At 39.1% G+C, this 27,733-nt stretch overlaps 1 protein-coding gene across 3 annotated transcripts in view; it reads right to left on the bottom strand.

Moving 5' to 3' along the window:
- Positions 1-20,578, bottom strand: part of Phka1 (phosphorylase kinase regulatory subunit alpha 1) — a 195,553-nt gene extending 174,975 nt beyond the window's left edge. For all 3 annotated transcript variants that reach the window (XR_003847395.1, XM_008855548.3, XM_029557441.1), the window contains exons 1-5: positions 20,174-20,578; positions 16,868-17,026; positions 11,211-11,258; positions 8,891-9,059; positions 1,508-1,590 (exon numbers count right to left, since the gene is read on the bottom strand). Coding sequence is in view for 2 of the 3 variants with exons in the window: in XM_008855548.3 (XP_008853770.1) it covers positions 1,508-1,590; positions 8,891-9,059; positions 11,211-11,258; positions 16,868-17,026; positions 20,174-20,251 (537 nt within the window). In the remaining variant the exon portion in view is untranslated. The remainder of the gene's footprint in view (positions 1-1,507; positions 1,591-8,890; positions 9,060-11,210; positions 11,259-16,867; positions 17,027-20,173) is intronic.
- Between the last annotated feature and the right edge of the window lie 7,155 nt (positions 20,579-27,733).

Here is a 27,733-nt window from a genome sequence, read left to right as displayed (position 1 = left end):
AAAGGAATATTGACAATTGATTGCTGCTAGATGAGGAACAGCTGATCTTTCCAAAACAAAGCTCTCTAGATAGCCTGACTAGATTCAGCAGATGGACAAGTACTGGGAATGGCTGTGGGTCCCTACAACACAGTGGACAGTAACAGGGATGACAGAGTATATGGGCTCCAGTGTGTGGGAGCAGGGAGGCTATGGGAGGATGCTATTTGGGAAGTGGGTATATAGATGAATAAGATTATGTGGGATGTTCTGTATGATATCCACACAAATCAACAAATTAAAAAAAGACATATTTGAGAAGGAAAGAAAAATTTACTTCATGTTAAATAGTAGAGGTGATAAACATTACCAGTGAAATCTACCTGATGACTTTATATCCATACTCAGGTACTAAGGATCTGAGTATAAGCAACTGTGACTAGTAATAATCAGATACATAGCAATTAAAGACACATGTGCAAACATCTTAGCATTAAAAATGTAGGGAAGAGCATATTTTAAAATGAAATGGTGATCTTCTTTAAAGGGGTAAAAACTCATTAAATTTTATGTTCTTACAGGGTCTATACTGAGTTCAATATTGTATAACTGTATTAACTCAACTGTGAACCTAAAAATTTACAACTACTTTAGAAAGAGCTGTATCCTTGCTCTGGAATGTGTTACTGAACATGTTAAAGCTGTAATGCAATGTTTCTTCTAATCATGTGGTTATTAAATTAAAAAATTATAAAAAAAGACCATGTATGAGGGCTGGAGAGAAGGCTCAGCAGTTAAGAACACTGGTTTTTCTTGCAGAAGACCTGGGTTTGAATCCCTGAACCCACATGGCAGCTAACAACTGTCTGTAACTCCAGTTCCAGGGGATCCGACAACATTTTCTGACCTCCGTGGACACTGCATGACACGGGTGCACTTACCTACATGCAGGCAATACACGCATATACATAAAATTTAAAAAAATTAAAAAAAAATTTAAAAAGATGAGCAAGTTCGCTTGCTATTGTTATACACACACATTTTAAAAAAGATCATGTATGGGCTCGATTCCTAGCACTATATAAAACCTGTCATGGTGGCACATGCCTGTAAGCTCAGCATTCTCAGGAGGTGAAGGCAGAAGAATGGTCAGATGTTCAAGGTCATCCTCAGGTACATAGGGAGCTCAAGGTCATCCTGAGCTAGAGACCCTCTAATAAAGCAGTCTAAATTAAAATAAAACAGTAAAATAAAAATGACCACCATTTAGTCTCAGATTGCCAAATACATGCCATGAGGTATGGAAATGAAAGGAATGAAAGCATAGCATCTGGACCCTCCTATCTCTATAACCCCTCGCGGAAAGGACAAGCAGGGAACTGGAGATCTTAGTAAAGAACCTGAAAAGAGGTTCTGTCACAAGCCTTTCTGGTCATGAGGTGCAACATTAGGAGAAGAAATGGGTTGTTCAGTATTTTAGAAACAGTATGATCCTGTGTTTAAAGTCCATCCCAAAATGAGTACTTACAGCAGTTTTATATGCAGCTTCAATATAAAACACAAGGTTCTGTATAAAATTGACTTCATCTAGGCTGTGGATGATGTGGAGTCCTGAGGGAAAAGATCAAGAGTTGGTCAGTTACCATTGCAGGGTTCCAGAAATGGAGGTGACTTCAGGGGACTAAGCTTAAATCTCCTTCAATTGCTTTACCTGTCTAGCATTAACAGCATGTCTTTCTTCCCCATCATGTTTAAAAGCAATTTTATTAAGATTTTCATATCATATAACTCATCTATCCCAAACAAACAATACAATGATTTTTGGTGCCTGTACAGTTTACAATCACTATAATCAATTTTAGAACATTTGGGGCTGGAGAGATGGCTCAGCAATTAAGAACACTGAATGTTCTTGCAGAAGATCTGGGTTCGAATCCCAGCACCCACATGGCAGTTAACAACTGTCCATAACTCCAGTTCCAGGGAATCCGACAGCCTCTTCTGTCCTCCGCGGGCATTTCACGACATGGATGCACTTACATACATGCAGGCAATATATGCATACACATAAAATAAAAATAAAAATATATTTAAAAAAATTTTAGAACATTTTCATCACCACAAAGGAACTTGTCCTCATTAATGGTTACTTCATTTCCCTTCAATACTTGCCTCCGAGCCAATGGAATCATTTAGTTAATCTTCTGTTTCTATAGTTTAACTCTAATGGGTGTTTATATAAATGGAATTATATATAGCATGTAGACTTTTGTCTGTGTTGTGCTGTAGGATGTATCAGTACTTATTTCTCTATTGACAAAAAAATTCAATAGATGAGTGCATCATCTCTTACTTATCCAATCATCGGTTGATAAAAATTGGGTTACTTCTACTTTTTGGCTATTGTAAATGTTGCTGCTATAAATATCCACGCATATATTTTTTGATGTGAATGTTTCCATTTCTCATGAATACATCCTTAGGAGTGAAACTGCTGGATCATATGGTAATTCTACGTTTAAACTTTTGAGACATCACTAGATTGGTCTCCAAAGGGGGTGTATCATTTTACATTTCTTTTTAAAATTTTTCAATTTTATTTATTTATTTATTTATTCATTTATTTATTTGTGTGTGCGTGCGTGCATGTGCACCCTGTGCCTGTGCATGCCATGACACATGTGAAGATCAGAGGACAATTTGTGGGGAATTGTTTCTCTCCTTCCACTATACCATCTTGCAGGCCTTAATTTTTTCATCTCTAACAGCAGTAGGTGAAGGTTTTATTTTCTCCATTTTCTCAGCAACACTTGCTATTATCTGTCTGCTTGATTACAGAGATTCTAGAGTGGATGAAGAACTGTCTCATGGTGATTCACATCTGCACTTCTCTAGTGATTAATGATGCACAGCATCTTTTCATGTTCTTAGTGATGATTTAAAAATCACCATTACAGGAAAGTCAATTGAGGTACTTTGGACATTTTTAATTAGGGTATTATTTTACTTCCTTTCTCTTTTTTTTAAAGATAAGGTTTCCCTCTAGCCTTGAACTTGACATCCTCCCAAGTACTGCGTTTATAGGCATGCACCACCATACCTGTTAATCTTCTAAATAATGAATTGTGAGAGTTCTTTATTATTGATACAAATACCTTATCAGATATATGATTTATAACCATTATACACACACACACACACACACACACACACACACACTTGTTTTGTTTTATGAGACAGGGTCTTAATGTAGCCCAAACCAGCACAGAATTTGCTATTTAGCTGTCAATGACCTTCAACACTGGATCCTCCTACCTCTACCTTGCAAGTGCTCATATCACAGGTGGACACTAAGACTACACCTAGATTCTCTTTTACTTTCTTAAATGGGTCCTTTAAAACACCAAAGTTCTTAATTTTGATAAATTTCAATATCACTCTTTTAAAGTTATTTATGCTTTTGGTATTATATCTTTCCCTCCTTTCCTTTTTTGTGTGTTTTTAAAAAAATATTTTATGTGTTATTTTTATTTTATGTGTATGAGTGTATTGCCTGCATGTATGTAAGTACACCCGTGTCATGCAAAGCCCACAGAGGTCAGAAGAGGGCATCGGATCCCCTAGAACTGGAATTAGGATGATTGTTAACCACCATGTGAGTGCTGGAGCAAGAGCAGTTGGTGCTCTTAACTGGTGAGCCATGTCTCCAGCCCTTTTTTGTGATTTTTTTTGTCTTTTTACTTGTTTGCTTGTTTTTTTTTGTTTGTTTGGTTGGTTTTTTTTTTTTGAGACAGGGTCTCCCTATCGCCCCAGCTGTCTTGGAACTCATTAAATAGACCAGGCTGGCCTCAAACTCAGAGATCCACCTGCCTCTGCCTCTCAAGTGCTGGGACTAAAGGTGTGCAGCACCATGCCTGGCTTGTGTGATTTTAAAAACATGTTTTGTTTGTTTATTTGTACTTTATGTGCATAAATGTCTTGCTTGCATATATGTAAGTACACCCGTGGTCATGCAATGCCCACAGAGGTCAGAAGATGGTGTCAGATGTGCTGGAAATGGAGTTACTGAAGGTTGTTAGCTGCCATGTGGTGCTGGGAACCAAACCCCGATCTTCTGCAAGAATAGTCAGTACTCTTAAGCGCTGAGCCATATCTCCAGCCACCCCCTTTTGTTTTTGAGACAGGGTTGCATTTAGCATAGGCTGGCCTTGAACTCCCAATTCTCTTGTCTCTACCTCTCAAGTCCTGGGATTACAGGTGCTAACATACACTCTTTCTCTGTCTCCCTCTTTCCATCCCTTCCTCAGTCCCCCTTTGCTTCTTACTTTTCTCCCTTTTCTCTTTCCCTCTCCCCCTTTACTTCCTTTGATAAAGTTTATTTATTTATTTATTTATTTATTTATTTATTTATTTTCATTTTATGTGTATGAGTGTCTTGGCATGTACGCAAGTGTACCAATGTCATGCAAAGCCCGAGGAGGCCAAAAGAGGATGTCAGATCCCCTGGAACTGGAGTTATGGACAATTGTTAGCTGCCATGTGGGTGCTTGGAATCAAACCTGGGTCCTCTGCAATAGCAGACGGTGCTCTTAACTGCTGAGTCATCTCTCCAGCTCCTCCCCCTTTTTTTTCTGAGGGTCTTGCTACATACCCCAGGGTGGCCTTTAATTCACATTCATGACCCTTAAGATTCTGCCTCCTGAGTGCTGGTTATATCTGGTTGTATTTTTTTGTTGTTGTTGCTTTGTATGTCTCTTAATTTTCTGATTGAAAACTGGGCTTTTGTAGAGTATGTTGTGAGAACTTTAGATCCTGATACCTTCTTCTCTGGGGCTTATTTTTGTTGGTTTAGTGATTTGACTGGACTATTTCAGTAAAGAGTATTTTTCCCCATAATATACAGCCTTTGATAGTCCTTAGAGGACACAACCATGGGGACTGTCACCCTGGGAAGACATTGTTGGGGAGAGGAGCTCATTAACTATTTTCTAGATCTGTTAGATGTCTGACTCTGTTGATATCAAGCTAAGCTTCTCCCCACCACTAATTTCAATTGACTGCTTTGTTATTTTGTAGAATCCCCAAGCATAAATTTCTGCATAATTTTAAGCAATTAAATTCAGGCCCTTTTTAGGTGTGTTTTTTGAGTCAAGTCTTTGAAACTTTTTCCAACACCTAGGCGGACTCTTCTGCTGTTTTCCTTTGGTTCTGTTAAGATGTGTAGGGAGTCTATGTTTTAGCTTCTTGCTGTTACTGAGCAACTAGCCTCATCTGAAGTACTTAAAATCAAAGTCTGTATTGAATTTTCTCACACTTTGGTCCAAAAGTTAGTTCTCTTGAGGAGCTTTGTTTACGGTTTGCCTCTTCCCACCAGGAAAATTTCTGTGCCAGTTCTCCAGAGTTGGTGGTGACAGCAGTGTCCCATTTTTTTTTTTTGGAAAGGCACTTCTGCTTTACAAACTAAGCTCTGGACAGAAGTGGTAGCTGCTGATTTTCCCAGCTTGCATCTCCCAGTGTAGAACCTTGGACCCAGGCAAGAGGTAGACTACGTAATATTCTCATTCTGCAGTGTCTGGGGTAAATAGTCTACTCCACAAGCATCTTGGGGTGCAGAGGACTTCTAAGTTAGTCTTGCCTGGACTGGGGCTTCTGCAGTACGGAGCTGAGGAGAATGAGAAATGATGCCAGCCTATTTCTCTTGGGAAGATGCAATAGCCCTAAACTGGAGCTGGGGTAAGAGGAGGCTTTGTATTCTGGCTAGTGCTTCTGTCATACAGAGTTGGGGTAGGGGAGGAAGTGAGTTGAGGCCCAGATGCCACAGTCCCTCACTGCTCTTAAGAATTATATTTCTTGGTATGTTTCTCCAGTTAATATTGTCCTTTGGACAACTTCCAATAACTTCAATGGGTTGGTTTGTTTTTAAAACAATTTTTAGCACTCATGGCTGTTTTCCTGGGTCAGGGTCTATGGAGCCCTTCAACTCTGTAAGTTGCAGGCAGCTTCTGTCTAAACCTATCTTAAACAAGTATTCAGAAATATGCAAGGTATCTCTAATATTCTATAAAGATCTTTCATACTGTACTGATTATATCTCACATCGGCCATTTTCAAGGCAAATGAATTCTACAAACTCCATATTATTTCTTGTCTGAAGTATTTTACTACCCTCCTGTCTTACCTTTGCCCCACATCTAATTGAGTTACCTGCTCCTCAGATAAATCTTTAAGTTCCTTGACTATTTACACTGAAAGGCTCTCTAATGTTGGCAGACTAAATTCCAAATGATTTAGCATGCTATGTAAGTCCTCAAATAGTTAGCCCCAACTTCCTAGCTTCATATTTTGCCATTTTTCCAGATTCATCTTACACTCTAAGCATAGGAGACAGCTAGCCCTAACTTGATGAGCAATACCTTCCAAACTTCTTCACTGTGCTCCTATTATGACCTGCCCTTTCTGACTTGTGAATTTCTACTTATTCCTTATTTCCCAGAGACGTGATCAAATAATATCCACTTTATTCCAATAACCTATCGAAGTCAGTAAATTGAGTTGAAAATTAAATCAGTTAGGAATCAATAAATATTTTTGTTATGAATATGTCTCACGAACTTTTTTAGTGTATTTCTGCTTCCATGTGGGGCTCAAAGTTAAAAACCAACATGGATATTTAGTCAGCAACGGCTTTGTAAAAAACAAAACAAAACAAAAACCCTCCAGAAATGGAATCAAAATATTATTAGAAATGAAATTATAGTCGCCATTCTATTTAAAAAAAATAAAACCTAAATTTATATTTATTCTGGAAATTTCTCCTCCAAAAAAGACACTAATTGGACAGTCAATTCTTAATTTTGCAGAAAGATTATATTCAGCCCTCTGGGATATGCATTCTAGAAGAACAAAAAAGAAAAGAGTTTATCACCAAATACTGGTTTCAAAAAGAAAAAAAAGACAAGAAAATTCTGAGGGTATTCCCACCGTGAATGCCTTTTGTATCAAGGAACACTATACTGATATAGGAATAGAAAGAAATTAAAGTGTCAAAAATGTGACACTCAGGGCCAAGAAGATTGCTCAAGTTGGAAAAGTGCCTTGTGCACAAGCATGAAGACCTGAGTTCCAATTCCCAGCAGTCATATAAATGCTGGGCATGTATAACTCTAGCCTTGGGAAAAATGGGTGGTAGGCAGATCCCCAGAGCTCAGTGGCCATCCAGCCTCACAGTCGGGAGCTCTGGATTCAGTGATAGATCCTGTCTCAAAAGATAAGGCAAAAAGTAATAGTGAAAGATACCCAACATCAGTCTCTCGTTTCCACATGTGTACACATGCACATGTACATTCATGCACACATGCATACACATACACTACAACTCAAAAATGTGGTACTAGATGGATACGATGGTTCATACCTACAATCCCAGATAACTGGAGGTTGATGGAGGAAGATTACAAGTTTGAGGCTAGCATGGGCAACTTAGTAAGGCCATCTCTCTCAAAAAAAAATTAAAAGGTCTGGCAATGTAGCCTAGTAGTAGACAGCTTGCTTAGAATGCATGCAGTCCTCAGTTTGATCCCCAGCACCATAAAAAAGTGGTATTATGAACACATTAGGTTACCAAGAAAGACTTGACAATGTTCTTAAAAAAAAATTAAAAGGTCTGGCAATGTAGCCTAGCAGTAGACAGCTTGCTTAGAATGCATGCAGTCCTCAGTTTGATCCCCAGCACCATAAAAAAAGTGGTATTATGAAGACATTAGGTTACCAAGAAAGACTTGACAATGTTCTTAAAAAAAATTAAAAGGTCTGGCAATGTAGCCTAGTAGTAGACAGCTTGCTTAGAATGCATGCAGTCCTCAGTTTGATCCCCAGCACCATAAAAAAGTGGTATTATGAACACATTAGGTTACCAAGAAAGACTTGACAATGTTCTTATTAAATTTATAAACAATAGAATAGGATTGTCTCCATTCCCATTTTGACATCTATAAAGGGAATCATGTGTTACTGTTTTTGTTTCTTTTATTTTTAAATTTTATTTTATGCCTGCATATGTAAGTGCGCCCATGTCGTGCAGTGCCCACAGAGGAAAGAAGATGGCATCAGGTCCCCTAGAACTGGAGTTACAGATAGTTGTTAGCCACCATGTGGGTGCTGGGAATCAAACCTGGGTCTTCTACAAGAATACCCAGTGCTCTTAACTGCTGAGTCATCTCTCTAGCTCCTACTTGTTTTGAGACAGGATCTCCCTATGTAGCTTTGGCTGGCTTGGAACTCACTATGTAGACTAGCTTGGAATTTACTACAAACCTCCTGCCTCTCCTTCCCAAGTTCTGGGATTATAGACAGACATGTGCTACCATATTTTTTATAATTTTACATATCAAGCATCTAAAGCTAATAACAAAACTACTTAAAGAGAACATTATTTAATAATAACATACATATTTAGATTCTAATCCTTAAGGTGTTTTCCTAAATATAATACAGATGCCTAGAGGCAGATGTCTTGTTTAGAATATACTCATAAAGAGCATATGAAGTGGATGACTATAGCTATACTATCCACAGGCTTATCATACGACAATAAGGAAAAACCTTAATGCTTCATTCCTATCTCCCCCATCTTTGGATTAATAAATAATAAAAATGCCTGTCTAAAAATTTACCCCAGGTTTCCTGGTTCTCATTTCAAAAGAATATTAGTTAGTACTCCAAATTTCTTTCTCAATGTAACGAGATAATGCCACAACTTCAAAAAGTCATTTATCTGAATAAAATTTGTATAATTCCATTGTTTCTAATGTGCTTCTTTGGCATATTGTGTTCTTTCCAATACCTTTGGAGAAGCTATGTGTGCTAGAGTAGGTGCTCCATGCTAGGGGCATGTAGTACTTCTTGTACTGACCTGAGGCAGTCATTTGTGCTAGGAACAGCAGGTACACAGAAGTAGCATCCAACTGCAGGTGTCCCCACTGGTCATCACCCACTACAGTGGCGCAAGTTTTGGTGTTGTACTTGGCATGGAGGCTATCCTTAGTGCTCTGACTGTACTTAAAGGACTCTACTTTATCAACCTATAAAGAAAACAGCACAAAAAGGGCATTCAGAAAAATCAACCCCATGCCTCGTTTGCCTACTGCTGTAACATATATCACTGCATTCTGCTTTAGGCAATTGTGACTATTTCAAATATACTGTTACCTCTTTTTCCCTACACTGGGAAAATATATTATTATTTTTATTAAGAAATGTAATTATAAAATAATATCAAATGACCAAAATACCTATTCCTTGCTCACTGCCTCTTTATGCTACCGATGGTTGCTTTTCTACATTGTGGATAAACTGAACTTTCAAACGTGTAAGAATAGCTTACTAGCCATGGTGGCGCACGCCTTTAGTCCCTGCACTCAGGAGGTAGGGGCAGGTGGATCTCCGTGAGTTTAAGGCTAGTCTGGTCTACATAGTGAGTTCCAGGCCAGCTCAGGCTTCAGCTTACTAAGAGATAACTCAGCATTACACATTTGTTCCTGAAATTTTCAGATAAATTAGGACAAAAGTGTGCGTGTGTGTGTGTCTGTGTCTGTGTGTATGTGGACGCCTATGGAGACTAGAACAGGGCATTGGATCCTCTGGAGCTGCAGTTACGGGCAGCTATGAGTCACCTGATGTGGGTGCTGGATGGGAACCAAACTTATGTCCTCTGGAAGAGCATTAAGCACTCTTAAAGGCTTAGCCATCTCTTTAGCTCCAAGAGTATATATTTTGAAGATACCATGATTAGAGGTAATGAGAGATATACAGAGTCACAGTGATAAGGTATTTCAGAAACTAAAGATTAGGAAGGAATCACTGGGAGCTGGGGTATAGCTCAGGGTAATGTGTGCTTAGTAAACATGAGGACATAGGTTCAATTTCCAACATCCCCTAAAAAAGTCTGGAGAGGAAACATTGGGTAAAAAGCAAATTAAAGTTCTTGAAATGTAGATGCTATTACTTATGCCTCTTATGTATGATAGTAATCATTATACCTTAAGGCAGAAAATATAACTATCTAAATAATACTATATAAATACTATAATACTATATACATAAAGTAGCAAAGACAGGGAGAGAAATATGTGAGACAGCCTAGTAAACAGTGATATATAATAAATAATTGTATGTACAGTAATGATGGAAAATATTTTAAAAAACATTTGTAGACAAGGAACTTCAGAAGTTGATATCTTTCTATTTTAGATGTGTTGTATGCATGGTGAGAGTCCCTTTACGAACCTGGGCCACAATTTCTTCTAATGAAACAATCTTGACTCTCACATAATTTAAGACAGATTCAACAGGTACAACATGTTTTAAGATTTCCTAGGATAAAACAGTTTTTAGTTAACTACTTTTGTATGGAGAAAATACCATAAACTCAAAGGATAAATAGTAGACTGTAAAAGATATTTGTGATACCCATGACAAATGTTTAATGTCCATAAGGTATAAGAACTCAGCAGGCAAGAAAGAGGCAACCTAAAAAGAAACAGAAGCAGAGGATCTAGTGGGCAATTCATTAATAAGGAAGTACAAATTCTCAGTTCATATATAACAGGATGTTCAATTTCACTCATGGTCAGAGAATGCCAGTTCCTTGAAGTCCAAAACCTCTTGTCTCCAATCCTATAATTGAAAATGCTTTTCAAAGAACTTTTTCTATCTAAATTTTACACCAAAATTCATTTGGTGGAAACACCAAATTCAAACTGATGTAGGGCTATTTAGAGTGTAGTACATTTAGTATGAAAACATCTGTCTCTTTACAAAGAGATTTTTGATTGCAGAGTTTTTTTTCCTCTATCCATGCAAGACATGACAAAATATATGGTATATATACTATAATGCCTTTTAGAAAATCTGAAAAATACTTAGTTCTTGAACTGATCTGGCCCCAAGAGTTTCAGATGAGGTGTTTTTAGACCTGCATCATCTTTTGCCCACTGCACAGAATTGCATACAGAGTAATGATTTTTAAAAAGTCACTTATAAAGAGAGGAAAAGACTGGATGGATGTATTCCAGTGGTAACAGGGTGGTGAGTCTATGTGTGATATCCCCACCCCTGAGTTCTAGACTTTCTAAAGTTAGAGTGTAATATTTATGAAACTGAATAAAAGGCTGTAAGTACTATCAAGATGTTGTCATGATGTTTTATTAGAGAAGTTGTTACCAGTGCCATACCTGTCTGATCATGCAGTGCAGCAGTCCCCTCATTAGCTTCACTACACTCTGCAGAAATAAATGGAAACAAGACTGTTAGAAACATGCTGAGACACAAGAACACTTACTCAGCAACTTTAATTGGTACATGACCTTTTGAGAACAAGTAACCCTATCCTGGGTTCTATTTACATGGCATTTACTTTATAGGTACACAGAAAAACAGACTGCAGCTAAAAGTGGAATCAAAAACTATAGTTTATGATTCCTTTGAGTTAAGAAATAATCCAAGTTTGGCCGGTTTACATAAAAATAAGCCAACCATTCTAGTAGCGAACAATCCAGCCGGAAAAAAGGAATATGTCAGTTCATAAGGCTGTAAGGAGACTCTAACAAATATCCTACAGCCTAGAAAGACCTCACATCATCACTTCTGTCTTTTCTGAACCAGTCAGGACTTAAGATTCCACATAAACATGTATCTGGATATTTTCCTTAAAGAATAAAGTGAATTTCAAGCAAATGTAAAGGGAAATTTTCAGTATGGCTCAATTTTTTCTCTATAAAAAAGTAACAAGTTTCTTAGGTCAACTCATCACTATTATATCACTATTAAATCACAATTTCTTAAGTATTTTGTTTTCCAGTCCTAACACTCAAATCCTGGCATTAACTGTGTACTATATGGTACTAGAAGGGCCCATCAATAGTCACATGAGAGACTGACGAGTAGACTCAGCGGTTAAGAGCACTGGCTGGTTTTTCAGAGGACCAGAGTTTGGTTCTCAGTGCCCACATAGTGACTAACACCTACCAGTATCTCCAATTCCAGGGGATCCAACACCCTCTTTTGGCCTCTGTGGGCCTTGCATGCACAGGTACACTTACATGACAAAATGCTCGCACACATAAAAATTTTAAAAAATGTTAAAAGTGGCATGAGTAAGTAATATGATTTGGAACATCATAGCATAGGATAGCTTCTCCATTTCTCTAAGAAGCTTTCTGTTTCAAAGCTTAGAAGAAATCCAACCAAGTTACTCCAAGGAGTGCTGACTCAGAGGTGGCTTCAGGACACCTGTGAAAACTAATCTTAGGAGACACATCATTCTGCTACTCCTTCAAAACATATTCAAGTGAGACTACAAGCAATGTAGTGGGCAATGATATGGATAAGTACCTATCAAAATATGCTTTGATTCTTTTTTGTTGTTGTTTTTGAGATAGCCTCTCCCTGAAGCCACAGGTGGACTGGAACTCGCTATGTAGACCACAGTGGCCTTGATGTCCCAGGGATCTGCTTGCCTCTTCCTTCCAAGTGCTAGGATTAAATGCATGCCACATCAGGCTAAATTCCAATTCCTAACAAAGCCTTTTGTTGAGGGAAAAGTAAAAATTATTTCCCTTGTAGAACCCCCTTCTTAAGTAATGTCCATGTATAAATGCCCCCTTCACTTACCAATAAAATTTTAAAAAGAACTGACAATTCAGGAACATGTTTTAGTTTGGAAACCTAAACTACATATCATAAAGTAATGGAACTGACCAGAAATGCTACAAGAAAATCTCTATCACCTTCCTTTTTTATATATCTATTTTTTAATTCTAAACATTTTATTTATTATTTATATTTTATGTGTATGAGTGTTTTGCTTACATGTATATATGTGCACCACATGCATAGCCCCCCAGAGGCCAGAAAAGGGTGTTGGATCCCCTGGAACTGGAGCTACACATGGTTGTTAGCCACCATGTGGGTGCTGGTAATGGGAATGTAGCTCAGTGATGAGCACATGCTTAGTATGCTAAGGCCCTGCCTCCCCAGCACAAAAAGAAGCTGAAGGGTACATATAAGCATACCATATCATTTTCTTTCTTATATTAACTAGGGGGTCTGGCACATGACAATTACACAAAAAACAAATATGCTGAATGGGACAAGCCATAAATGATTCAGAAGTTTCAAAAAAAGAAGTTCTGAAAAAGAAGTGATCCATACATAATTCAGTAGGGACAGGGATTGCACAAAAACTGCTGGTCTTTCAAAGTAAGACAATGGCTTAGATTTTAAAGAAACGCTTATATGAAAGAAGTAGCCCATAAAAAAATTAGAAAGCCTGATGTGGTGGCAGGTTGGTCATGCTGGTGCACACTAGAGGGGCTGAGGCAGGAGGACTGTGGGTTCAAAGTCAGCCTGAATTACATAGATAAGCCCTGTCTCAGGCAGAAAAAAAGCAAAGCAAACAAAGAATTGGAGGTAGCAATGTCCATGACTTCCATGAACACAAAATCCAAATAATAGTAAACCTGAAATCAAAAGACCCAGGTTGTATTCATGCCACCATCTAATTCAGCTTCAACTCAGTACAAGCCATTTGTTTACACATTGGGGATAGTAAACCCCAATTCACAAACCACTGTAAGACAAAATACTGCCAATTATGAGGAAGTGTGCTGCACAATGAAAAGTATTTATACCAGAGCTGGGTGTGGCATTAGAATACCTTTAATGCTAGCCCTCAGGAGGCAGAGGCAAGTGGATCTCCATGAGATGGAAGCCAGCCTGGTCTACATGATGAGTTCCAGACCAGCTGAGGCTACAGCTACACCTTGTCTCAAAAAGACCAATAAAAGAAGGAAAGTATTTATACTAAACATTTGTTAGGTATTGTTGATAGAGGAGGATGAAGACACTAACCTGGCTGGGGGCATAAAAGAGGGCAACAGTATGAGACAATACTGAAAAAGTAGGCTAGGACCAAGTCTTACAAGCCTTGCCTAGCAATCCAAAATGTTTGGACTTTGCTTATATGGACAAGAGAGCCACAGAATGACTAAGGAGGATGGAAATCATATAATTTAAGTGCGCTTTTTACAACACTATTAGGTGATAAGGGTTTAGATTATGGTTGAAGAATAAGGAAATATCTAAGTCAATAAATTCTAAGAATTAAGTGTATTTCATTTGCATGAATCAATAAGCAAGAATGACAAGTCCTGCTGTGTAATAAAACCATCATAAGGAGACAAAGTGAAGTTGGAAAGCTGCTGTTGTTTGGTGGATTGCTCTGCTTGATTTTACTTGGAAAAGTGGATTTTCAGACACACCGAGTTTGAGGAGGCACAGGACATGCAGACAAATAAAAACTGGAGCTCTGAATTGAAGTGATACCAGAGTTAAAGACAGAGAGTTGGAAATTACTCTTAGAAAGGTAGTAGAAAAAAATCATGAGAAAAGATGAGAGATGCCACAAAGAGAATAAACTGAGGAAGAAATAGAAGCAAAGGTAAGTAAAGAGATAACTTTATTTGTCTGAACATTTACTTTTCATAGCTATAATACTATATCTAATGCCCAATAAAAAGAGTTTGTAAAAGTATGCATGTATTTAATTCTATTTTCAGTCTAGAATATGGGAGTGAGTTAAATCCGTTCCTTCTTTTTATCTATAAAAAGTTCTCTTGATTTTATGAGAGAGAAGCTAGGAGTTAAAGGAAGGGTATAATTGATTAACAACGTGTTGGAAAAAAATCCACATAGTAATGGCAAGTTGGCAGTAGGTAGAAATTTAATCTGTGGATTAAATACTGGATTAAATCTATGTTCCTTTACTGGTCATAGATAAGTTATTATCATTTTTGGGCACATTAATTTGATCTGCCTGCATATATGAATTACCTAGGTAATTAAAAAATATTGATGCCTCTGGTCATCATTTCCAGATTCTTCTTTAAATTATTTTAAAGTGAGGTTCAATAAGGATTATTCCTGAAAAGCGTTTTAAGTAATTCCAATATACAGCAAGAGTTTTGAATTATTCATCTAGGGTGGGGACAAATTCAGCCCATGGTAGAAAATAAAATTTTATTGGAACATCACCATGCTACTTCTTTACATATCATCTCTGGTTCTTTTGTACCGCACCTATAGAGCTGAGCAATTAGTCAGAGACAAGTGACCTATAGTGTCAAAATATTTATTATACGACTCCTTACCAAGATAGATTTCTGACCTCTGATCTAGATTAACTCGGGTTTTTTTTAATGAAACCTAATAATTAAATTCATTTTGATTCATAAAATAAGTCTATAGAAATTCTAAATTACCACAGAAACTTTCTTTTTTGTAGTTTTTTTACCTATTTCCATGTTTTGAAACATTCCAATGTTCCTAATGTGGTGACATGAAAAATATTTTTCAATTAGGTGAAACGTTATGCAATAGAACATTAATATTTTAGAATTGACAAGCCAGTGTTTCCCTACTTTTCCCTCCTCTTTCCACTTGGGTCAAATAAGGAAATATGTCAACTTTACAGAATGATTGGCCAATAGAGAGTCAACAGATTATTTCTTATAATACTGAAAAACTTGAGTAAATTATACCAGGTATGCAATTCCAGTTCTACTGATAGTAAATTCAAGTAAAACAAAACAAGCAACAAAATACTGAGGCAAAAATAACAAAACATTCAGGATAGGATGGAGGATTGGGAGATTACATGTGGTTTTTAAAAATATGCCTATGTTTTCCAAATTTCTATCATAGTATTATTTATATAAAAGTCCATACTTCCTAAGCTAGAGTAAATCTCTAACAATTTTTTTTATCACTCGATAATGGCTTGAAAGACTTAAAAATGCTTGCTGTCGCCGAGGATAACACCTTGAGATTTGTCCCACTGACAGAAACTGCAACCTCAGAGTATGTTGCTTCTCTTAAGAACAACCAAATCTCAGTATTCTGCTTTACAGATCACGACTGGAGCTCAGAGACCACAGGAGAAAATGACTAGTGTAGAGCAATCTTTCTCACTAAAGGAAAAGAATGCACCTATACTTACAACTAATAACAGAATCCTTCAACATTAAAAGTCCTAGGTTATTCAAATGACTGCTTTCTGAGACATTTAAGAGGATGCAGTTCCCTTTGTGTTCAAAAGTTCTATAAAGGATGCTACTTTACTGAAGGGGAAGTGCCTTAAAAGTTGGCTTAGAGTCATCTGCTGACTCTGACCTCATTCTGTCCCCAGGCAGGTAACAGGTTCTTTGAAATGGTGCCATAGCTATAAAGATCAACAAATAGTCTTTACTTGCATCTAATGTGGAAGGCCTATTGATTTCTGCCAGTTCCATTCATACAAATATCACAACAATTTTCTTTTCTTGTTTTTTTTTTTTTTGGTCTTTTTGAGACAGGGTTTCCCTGTAGCCCCAGCTGGCCTGGAACTTACTATGTAGATCAGGCTGGCCTTGAACTCACAGAGCTCCACCTGCTTCTGCCTCCTGAGTGCTGGGACTAATGGCATGCACCACGATGCCTGGCTCATATCACAATAATTTTCAAAGAATAAGTAAAATAGGAGATATCTGCTCTCAAATAGTCTCCTCAATGAGAATAAAATGGTGAAACCCTCAAAATGCATTAAATGAGAAAGAGGATTGTAAATTTAGACCCGTTTCAGGATAGATCTTTCATGAATACACTGTGCCCTTTTCCCTGAATCAGCAACTTTCAAGTTCCACCACAAAGAAATAGTCACTTCAGTTGCAAAAGGAAAACTTTTTAGAATGTAATTTCAGCAAGGTAAGCAAAAGACTACATTTCTTTCAATTCCTGCTCCCCACTACCACAACCACACATACACCTACATCTCTATATGTTTTGTTTTGAGTACCTGCTCCAGTTCGTAGGCCTTTGCCTTGTCCTCATCACGGTCTGCATTCTTCCGATAGGCCAGCCCCAAACCCCACACAGCCAAGATGCTGTACACATTATCTCGGACCCAGGCATCTTTCTGATCATAGCTTGCTGGAAGCAAGCCTGTCACTGGATTCTGCAAGGTAAAAACAACAACAACAACAACAACAACAAAAAAAAAACAGTACAGGCAGTTAACTTTAGAGTGTTAAAGGAAACAAAATCCATGGAATCATTTACTTGGAAATTTTAGTCTTCTGTTTTCTCATTCTTGAGTTTTATAATTTTTTTGACTAATTGCAGGCAAATACTATCCCCTAGCTTTAGCTATAATTGACAATAAATAATGTACATATTTACAGTGTGCAATATGATGGTTTTATACAAATATTCACTGTGGGTGCTGGAGAGATGACTCAGTAGTTAAGAGCACAGGTTGCTCTTACAGGTGACCCAGGTTAGATACCCAGCACCCACATGGCAGCTAACAACCATCAATAACTCCAGTTCTAGGGGATCTGATGCCCTCTTCTGACCTTCTGACCTCCTCGGGTATTGCATGACACAGGTGCACTTACATACATGCAGGCAATACACTCATATGCATAAAATTAAAATAATAAATAAACTACTTTTTAAAAAGCAAAAAAATTTATTCACTGTGAAACAATTAGCACAACCAAGTTAACACATCCATCACCTCAGACAATGACCCTTCTTCGGAGTGTTGAGGATAGAGGAGATCTTGGCAAATTTCAAGCATACAATAAAGTATTGTTAGTCATCATGCTGGTGCTTATTAGATTCACAGAACACATTATTTTTAAATTCTTTTCTCAATGCATATTTTTATTGAATTTTTGTGCCTTTTACACAATACATCTTTTTTTATTTTGGTGGATTTAAAAATTTTTCTTCTTCGGAGTGTTGAGGATAGAGGAGATCTTGGCAAATTTCAAGCATACAATAAAGTATTGTTAGTCATCATGCTGGTGCTTATTAGATTCACAGAACACATTATTTTTAAATTCTTTTCTCAATGCATATTTTTATTGAATTTTTGTGCCTTTTACACAATACATCTTTTTTTATTTTGGTGGATTTAAAAATTTTGTAATAATCAGATACATACAGATTAGAGATGCATGTGCCAACATCTAAGCATTATTAGCAAAAACAATGAATATTTCTGTAAGAAACAGTATATTTTAAAATGAAATGGAGATCTTCTTTAAAGGGTAAAAACTCATTCAATTTTATGCCTTACAGGGTTTATACTTAGTTCATTATTACATGACTGTATAACTGTGAACCTAAAAATTTACAGCTCTGGAATGTGTTACTGAATATGTTAAAGCTGTAATGAAATGCTTCTTCTAAAACAAAAAACTTGAAAATAAAAAAAATTCATGTATATGAGCATATTGTCTGCATGTAAGTGCACCCATGTTGTGCAGTGCTGGAGAAGGTCAGAAGAGGGCATCAGATCCCCTGGTACTGAAGTTGCAGACAGTTGTCAGCCACCATATGGGTACTGGGAACCAAACCTGGGTCCTCTGCAAGAACAGCCAGTGTTCTTAACTGCTGAGCCATCTCTCCAGCCCTCACACAATGCATCTTAATCATAATTAGACACCCTCCCCGTTCTGTACCCCCCATTTCCCCACACACACTGGATTTCCTGCATTCTGTCATAAGCCTACTGAGTCAAGTGAGCATATTCTTTTTTTACTTGAAACATAATCTTTTTTTTTAGCATATTCTTTTTTTAATTGAAAGTTTGTTCTCTTTACACATGTTGCCCTGAGAATAAGGAAAAGGACTGACTGAAAGTTAACAAGCCCAGAGTGAGGCCTGGTGGAGCCTGCTTCCCTGCCCTAGGGAAGGAGAGGTAGGTGTATCTCTGTGACTTCAAGGCCAGCGAGGTCTTCATAGTGAGTTCCAGGTCAGCTGGAGCTACAGGGAGACCCTGCCTCAAAATACAAAAAAAAAGGAAAGAAAAAAAGAAAGAAAAATTTGGAGTTTACAAGGCTAAAGTGTGGGCATTATATTTTAAAGGCATTATTACAGATATTACTAAATGTATTATTTTTGAATATTTTATTATTTTTATTTTATGTGTATGAGTGTATTGTCTGCATGTATGTGAGAGCACTTGTGTCGTGCAATGCCGCGGAGGTCAGAAGAGGGCGTTGGATTCCCCTGGAACTGGAGTTAAGGAAAAAATTTTAACTTTTGAGTTAAACTCAACTACCAATGAAAAACCACCTACTCCTTTCTAAAGTAGAAAATATGTAATTAAAAGTATACACAGGCTGGCTGTGGTGGCACACACCTTTAATCCCAGCACTCAGGGAGGCAGAGGCAGGTGGATCTCTGTGAGATAGAGACCAGCTTGGTCCCCATAGTGAGTTCCAGGCCAGCTGGGGTTACAGGGAGACCCTGTCTCAGAAAACAAAAACAAAAACAAAACAAAAAGTAATATAGCCAGGTGTGGTGTGTCATGCTGGTGATTCCATCACTCAAGAGGCTGTGGTAGGAAGACTGACACTAGTTCAAGGTCAGCATTGGCAACTGAGTGCCAGGCCATCCTGGGCTACAGAGTAACACTGTCTCAAAGCCAAATCAAACAATTCCCCCAAACTGTATACAAGCGAGGAGAAGTGGTGCACACCTGAAATTCCTGCACTGGGGTCAAGTGTGAAGATGGTGAGTATGGCTACACGGTGAGACCCTGTCTCAAACAATGAAACAAACAAAATAAAACAAAAACAGCTAAAGAAAGAGCTAACAAAAAGCGCGTTTGTTCAAGCACTCAGGAGGCTGAGGCAGGAGGATCCCAAGTTCAAGGCCAGCCTGGGCCACTGAACAAAACTGTTTAAACAAAAGTATACACACAGTGCCCTGACCTTCCTACAGTCCTAAGGTCTCTTGGGATGGCTAAATGGTCCCCTATCTCTTTGGAGAAAGAAAACTGGAAGGAGATGTGGCCCAAACTTGAGGGGGTGCAGGTGTCAAGAAACAAGTGTCAACACCTCTTGCAACTCTGCTCTTAGAACCCAGCAGTGGCCTGAGAGGTGACCACAGGGTTCAGAAACCATCTCTCAGGGGATCACTCCATGCGGTGGAGGTCTTGGCTATCCATGCCACACTCTGGGTTCTGTTTCCGGTTTGACACCTAATATTTCATCAGGGTCTTTTAGGGCCTCCCCAGCTAAAGGAGCAGGAGAAACACACATGCGCTCTGTGCAGCCGGTCACACCTCACTCTTGCCTACACTTACCTGATGGCACAGGATGGTCTGATGCACCAGCCGAGCATAGCCATCCAGGCGGACCCCCGAGTTACTCCGGCTCCTCATCGCGCCACGTTTCGAATGCCCTCCGAGCGACCGCCGCTGTTAGAGGAGGCTGCGACTCGCGCACTGGGGAAGCAGCGCGCCAGGCCTGCTAAGCCTTTTCCACCGCTCGCTCCGGCGGCCGGCGGGTCCTGCTGGCGCTGCGGCTGATTCCCGAATCCACCTCACGCGGCTGCGGCGCAACCGGCTGCCGCCCACAGCGGTCCAGTCGCCACTCTTAGGCCCTCGTGGCCTCGGAGCGCCGCTCCCGCATCCTCTGTTCCCATCCCCGAGTCCGAGGCACCCCGAGGCTCAGGCTGAGGACAGCCGCGGGTCAGCGGCACCGCCTCCTCTGGCGAGCACTCGGAGGCGGGACGTGAGTCCTGCAGCTGCGCGCTGCGCTCACCCGCTCGCCGCGGGCCCGCCCTGAATGTGTGCTCTCCCCGGGTTATTTTCGAAACATTTTCACTAACTATTTTAATTTTCCCCACGTGCCCTTTCTTTTTACTGCTGGGGGGAGCGGGGAGACTAGCTTCACGAAGGTCCGGTAACTTCAAAACCGAAAGGAAAGACGAGTTTGGGCTCTAGGTCTAAACATTCGATTTCCGGGTCTTTATTACATTTTTTATTTTGACTAAACGGTCAGATTAAACCCTGCACTCTGAAGCCAAACCACAAGGAGCGCCCCTGGGGCCCTTTCCTTTTTAGAGACGGGGTCGCCGGGCTTGGAAAGGCAGCCACAGTTGGGCACTTGGAGGAAGCGACTGTCACAGGCGGGGAGCGAGCCGCGCGCAAGGATGGCCTAGGGCAGGCAGGACAGCTGGCGGTCGTGGGCCTGCTTTGGAAGGTTTTCCCCGTGGGCGCAAGAAATGAGCCTGAGACAAGGAATTCGCTGAAAATAAAGGGTGTGAGGGGGATGGGGAAGAAGCCTTCAGGACACAGGGTGCCCTGGCCTCCGGGAATCCGGCCCTTGGAGGCGGTCCCAGGTCCTTGGCTTCCTTAGTCTACTGTCCCCACCCCCACTACTTGCTCTCTGTGTTTCCAAACCCTGCACCCCTCTCAGGGCTGAGCTGGAGTACCACCTGCTCTCTGAATTGCGGGGTAAGAGAGTAAGACTGGTTGACCTTTCAAGTTCTAAATCTAAGCCTTCCCTGACCGAGGTACCTCGCTCAGGCCACAGTGATTTTGCATTTTCGTTCATTTCCCCACCTAATTTTCGTCTCTCCTTACAAACTCCGTCTGTACCACCACTGCCGCCACTGCCGCCTATTTCTGACCCTATATAGCATATAGGCAGGAGAGTAGCAACTATTTGCTAATGATGATGAAGGGGAAGTGCTCAGAACTGGGACTTTCAGATTAAACAGCCAGTCAATGATGCAGTTCAGTACAGTGACACGGAATTCTCAAGCAAATAGTTTCCATTGCAGTCACTACCTACGCAAATGCAAGTGACTGGCAAATCAGCCACTTCAAGTCCTTAGTGCACAGGGAAAGGGAGTTCACTTTGGAGAGAAGATCCTTCCTGTGTCCCTAACTCCTTGTCCTCTTTAAGTGTGTGCCCTGTTTTGTCTTCATCTCAATATCATTTAGACGCATTCTCAAAGTAATATACACTCACTAAAGAAAACTTGGAAAGTACAACAAAGTAAAACAAAATATTGAAATCACCTATAATCCCTTCACACTACTATTAATATTTTAATTCATTTTCTACTCTTTATATTTCTTCAGCATAAACCTCCCCTCAGCTGGTTACTTTAAAATATAACGAGACTGAGACTATCAGAGGCGAGGTATCACTTAGAAAGCTAGTTGTCGGGCTATCAGGAGACCTTGTTGGATAGCATGGCCTTCGTGCTTTCAACCTCAGTCCAGTTTGGACTTTCAGTCTTGTACTCTCAGAAACTTGATCTGCTCAGTGTCCCAGAACTGGTAAGACTCAGGAAGCTGACTCATGCTGAGTATCTCACAAGAACTTGCTGCATGAAAACCAGAATGCTGTTTGAGAATGAAATCTAGAACTGTAACACAGCTTATGTTAGCCTGGCCACTACATCCCCTTCCTTTAGTAAGTTGTAACCCTTATTACATACCAGGTGCTATTTTTTAAAATTTATTTTACATAATGACCACACAACAAGTAGTGGGTTTCATCGGAACATATTAATAAACCAATCTCAAAGGTAGAGAAATTAAGGTACATGAACAATAACTAGTTGAGGATGTGATCTTCCATGTTGGTTTCACTGACTCCCTGTTATCCATGTGTCTCTGGCTCACTGATACATCCTTCTTTCTAGATATCAACATTGTCAATCAAATTATAACTGTCTCGTTAGCCTGAAAGTCACAGATTCTTTTTTAAATTATTGCCATGTAAAAGTTGCACATATTTATAGGGCATCATGTGATATTTTAATACATGCATACATTATGCAATGTTTAAATTAGGGTAAACATATCTGTCTCCTCAAACATTTATCATTTCTTTGTGGTGAGACATTCAAAATCCTTCTAATTTTTTGACATATGCAGTGCATTATCCTCATCTATAATTACCCTACTTGCAATAGAACCCTAGAACTTCTTTCTCCTATCTACCATCAATTTAGTACCCCTTGTCTCTATTCTCCCCTATTCTCCTTAGCTTCTGGTAGCTACCATGCTACTCTCTGTGGCATCACAGTTTTATATTCACACATATGAGTGAGATCGTGTCATACTTGTCTTTCTGTGCCTGGATCATTTCACTTAATGTCCTCCAGTTCCACCCAAATGTTGCCACAATGAGAGAACACAATGGCTGTTCTAATTTATATTCCCATCACCGTGGCACAGTGTTCCCTTTCCTCCACATCCTTGCCAGGACATTATGTTTCTTGAACATGCTTTTTTTTTCTGTTTGATTCATTGTTCATTCATTTTATAGTTTAATTCTGAAATAACGTTTTATTTCACAATTTCTAGGAACATTTTATTGTTGCTCCTTTAACCTACTTAGAAGTCTCAGACATACTGACTTTAAACCTTCACACCATGCAAATATTTCTCATTGTTTCATATTTTATATTAATGTCTATATTAATCTTTCTTCTACTGTATGTTCTACATTTTGCTTGGCTACTCTTTTATTTCTACTAATATTATTATTACATTTCTTTTTAGAGAGCCCGTAAACTACTTTCTTTCTATCATTTCTGATTCAAACTTTAAAAATTATTTTTGTCTTTTTGAGATATGGTCTCCCTGTAGCCCTAGCTGGCCCGGAACTCACTATGTAGACCAGGCTGGCCTTGAAGTCACAGAGATCCGCCTGCCTCTGCCTCCCGAGTGCTGGGATTAAAGGATTTTTTAAAATATACAAATATTTAGGGGCTGGAGAGATGGCTCAGTGGTTAAGAGCACTAACTGCTCTTGTTGAGGACCCAGGTTCGATTCCCAGCACCCACATGGCGACTATGAACCGTTGTTAACTCCAGTTCCAGGGGAATCCAAAGCCCTGTTCTGACCTCTGCAGCATTGCACGACACGGGTGCATTCAGTGGCTCACACCTTTAATACCATCAGGGAGTCAGAGGCAGGAGGATCTCAGTGAGTTCAAGGCCAGCCTGGTCTACATAGTGGGTTCCAGGCCACCTGGAGCTACAAGGAGACCCTGTCTCAAAAAGACTATATATATATATATATATAAAATATGAGCATACTCTCCATAAAAAGTTGCAATATTATATCTAAGGTTAAATTCTCTGTTTAGTGCCTCTTAATTCCCCTTCCCAAAGGTAGCTATCATTATTGCATTGATAAATATCCTTCCAAGTTGTTTTTGAAGGATTTACATATGTACATACATACAGGCAGACATTTATAGACATAAGCATATAAAATATGCAGTATTGTTTCTTTTGTATTTTAAATTTTTATCATTTATTTATTTTGTGTGTGTGCATGCATGTCCCCCCTTGTGTGTGTGAGGATACCAGAGGTTGAAGTTGGTTGTTTTTCTATGATTTACCATCTTATATTTTTAAAAAATATTTTATTTTTATTTTATGTAGATGGGTGTTTTGCCTGCATATATGTAAGTGTACCACGTGTGTGCATTGCCCTGCAGAGGCCAGAAGAGGGTGTCAGATACCCTGGAACTGGAGTTATGGACAGTTGTTAGCCACCATGTGGGTGCTGGGAACCAAACCTGGGTCCTCTGAAAGAAGAGCAAATGTTCTTAATGGCCAAGACATCTCTACTGCCTCATTTATCAGCTTATGTTTTGAGACAAGGTCTCTCATTGAAGTTGGAGCTCACTGTTCTCCACCTGTTTCCTTCCCCTGCCCCCGCACTGGTATTACAGTTGACCACTGCCACATCTGGCTTGTATGTGGGTGCTGGGGATCTGATTTCCGAGTCTCATGCTTGCATAGACTTTACCCTCTGAGCCGTTTACCCAGCCCCTCGTATTTTTTCCATTTTATGAGATGAGGTTTCAGACACTCCATACTGCCCCCGAACTTCCTGAGGTGCCTTGGACTCTTGATTGTCCTGCCTCTACTTCCCATGTGCCAGGACTGCAGGTATGCACCATCATGTCTACTGTTTCTTTTAATAGTAATAGTGTTATCCTGCACTTACATTTTACAGCCTGTCTTATTCTCCCTAAATAATGTCATGATGCTCTAGTGTGGTTATTACATAGAGACCTACTTCAGGCACTATGGTATATGTAAACATTTCTCTGTTGAAGAACCTTTGATATTTGTTTTCAAGTTGGAAGACTTGAAAATGGTACTTTAGTGAACATGCATATGTTTTCTTGTGAATGAATACAGGTATTTTGGAAATAAGTATTCAAAATTTAATACAGCCACAAAGACATTGAAATCAACTACACCAATGAAAGTTTCCATGTCTCTATTCTTACTAGCACTTCCTATTATTGTTTTGAGTAATCTGATGGGTGCAGAATTGTATCATATTGTTACTTTGATTTCCCTGGATATTAATGTCTTTGATCATTTTTGTATGCTTATTTGATTTAATTTAATTTATTTATAATATCTTTATTTTATTTAATTTCTTCTTCTGGTGAACAAATGTTCAAATATCTAGTCATTTTCCTATTGGACTATCTGTCTTTTCCCTATTGAGTCATATATAAGAAAACTTTAAATTACATATTCCTGAATTTTAAGTGTTTGTGTGGGTGTGTGTGGGTGTGTGTGCCCAAGGGCAACATTGGGCATCTTTCCTCAGTTGCTCTCCACCATTGTTTTCTGAGACAGATTCTCTCACTGAACCGGAAGCTCATCATTAGGCTAGGCTGGCTCATCAATGAGCTTCAGAAATCCACCTGTTACTGTTCCCTCACCCCTGAGGCTGGAGTTGCAAGCATGAGTCACCATCCCTGGCTTTTTATGTGGCTTCTGAGAATCCAAAGTCAGGTCCTCATGCTTGTGCAGCAGGCACTTTACCAATTTAATCATCTCCCCAGCCCCCAAATTTTACCCTTTTCCTAAAAGAAATCTAAATAATATATTGCATGCTTTTCTTATAAGTAGTTTATATAATTAGCATTATCCAGAAGACCTTTTTCATTTAGCTTTTATTTTATTTTTGAGTTTTTGAGACAGAGTTTCATGTAGCCCAGGCTGGCTTCAAAGTCAATATGTAACCAGTGATGCCCTTTAATTTCTGAGCCTCTTGCCTTTACCTTCTGAGTGATGGAATTAGATGTGTGTGTCATCATGCCCGGTTTATGTAGTGCTGGGGACCGAGCCCAGTCAGTGTGTCATGCGTTATATGAAAGCACTTTAGAAACTAAGCCACATCCCCAGATCCCTGATTTTATTTTTCAGCTAAGACAAATTTATGCATGTTTTACCTTTTGTATGAATATAAAGCTTTTTGTTAAGGACACTTCAAAAAAGTCATGTCCACCTAAAAGTCGTGTATGTGATCTTATTTGTTAGAATCAGGACAAAATAGGTCTATTCACTATATTTGATTTCTTTCACTTCATTTACTGCTTTTCAAAATAATAAATTGTTTTTATGCATATATCATTTATTGATTTTTTTTACTGTAAAAATTTTAGTATCAGAGGCAAAATTCAAATTTGTTCTGTGTAAAATACAGAAGATAATTGTGTCATTTAGAGAAGCACATTTGTGGGGGCTGGAGAGATGACTCAGAGGTTAAGAGCACTGACTGTTCTTGAAGAGGACTGGGGTCTGATTCCCAGCACCCACATGGCAGCTAACAACTGTCTGTAACTTGAGTTCCAGTGGATCTGATGCCCTCTTTTGGCCTTCATAGGGCATTGATTACGTGGGTGCACTTACATCCAGGCAAAACAGTCACACATAAAATAAAAATAAATAAATAGAAAAGTTCGTTTTCTTGGTGTTTGGTAAGAATGGAATAAAAATTTCGTTTTTAAAATGTGTGCCTGTCTTGCTTGCATGTAGGTAGGTGCTTCACATGCATGCAATACCTGTGGAGGCCAGAAGAGGGCATCAGATTTCATGGATCTGGAGTTACTGACACTTGTTAGCCTCCATGTCAGTGCTGGGAACTGAATCCAGGTCTTCTGCAAGAACAGCTAGCACTTTTAACTGCTGAGCCATCATCTCTCCAGCCCCTCATTTTTTTTAACCACTTTTTGAATATGATCATTTTCTTTGGAGTCCTCAAAAACATGTGGATTTCACTATTGGAAACACCTCAATAAAATATAGTTACTCTCTTTACTGATGCTACATTATGCCATCTTTGGCGAGGGGGAGCCTCTATGAACTATTTTCTTTTCACTTAATCCTTGTGGTGTGATAGCCTCCCTGCTTTCTGAGTAAGCAAGATGTTGGAGGATGTTCTTGTATATTTCCAGTCCCAGACTAAAAGCCAGCCATTTTTCCTAGGAACCCGTGTTCCTTTAGTGTAGAATAGTATTTCCAGATTAAAATCTGGGCAGGAGCATCATGATCCTTCCATTTTAAATTCAGGAGTACAAGATTTTTTTACTTAACCTTAACAATTGTTAAATCTTTTCATCTGTGGCTAAACCTTGTTCTTAAGACAACAACATAATCACTAATTTGCTTTATCTCACAATAAACAGACAACAGTTTCAGAATAACAATGCTAGCCCTCTAGCACTAAAAATATAATTCTTTCAAAGAGTTTAAGATTCTTTCACAGATATTTGTACCCTTATATTTGGAAGTATCTTGTCAGAATGTACATTAATGTTGCTATGGTTTTTTTGTGGGGAGTTGTGGGGATTTTTTGGTTTGTTTTTGAGACAGGGTCTCACGATGTAGTCCTAGCTGGTCTGGAACTGGTTATGTAGACTGGGCTGACCTCAGACTCACAGAGATCTGCTTCCTCTGCCTCATGAGTGCTGGGATCAAAGCTGTTCGCTACAATGCCCAGCAGGGTTGCTGTGTTTTAAAGGTCATCATCTGGGTATTTATGGGAGCATCTGAATGCATAAGTTCATTTGTTTCCTTG

This window comes from Nannospalax galili, unplaced genomic scaffold (assembly GCF_000622305.1).
Source record: "Nannospalax galili isolate Female #2095 unplaced genomic scaffold, S.galili_v1.0 scaffold747, whole genome shotgun sequence".
NCBI classification, from domain to species: Eukaryota; Metazoa; Chordata; class Mammalia; order Rodentia; family Spalacidae; genus Nannospalax; species Nannospalax galili.
The sequence above is the reverse complement of the archived record's forward strand: the minus strand, read 5'-3'. Positions and strand labels throughout refer to the sequence as shown.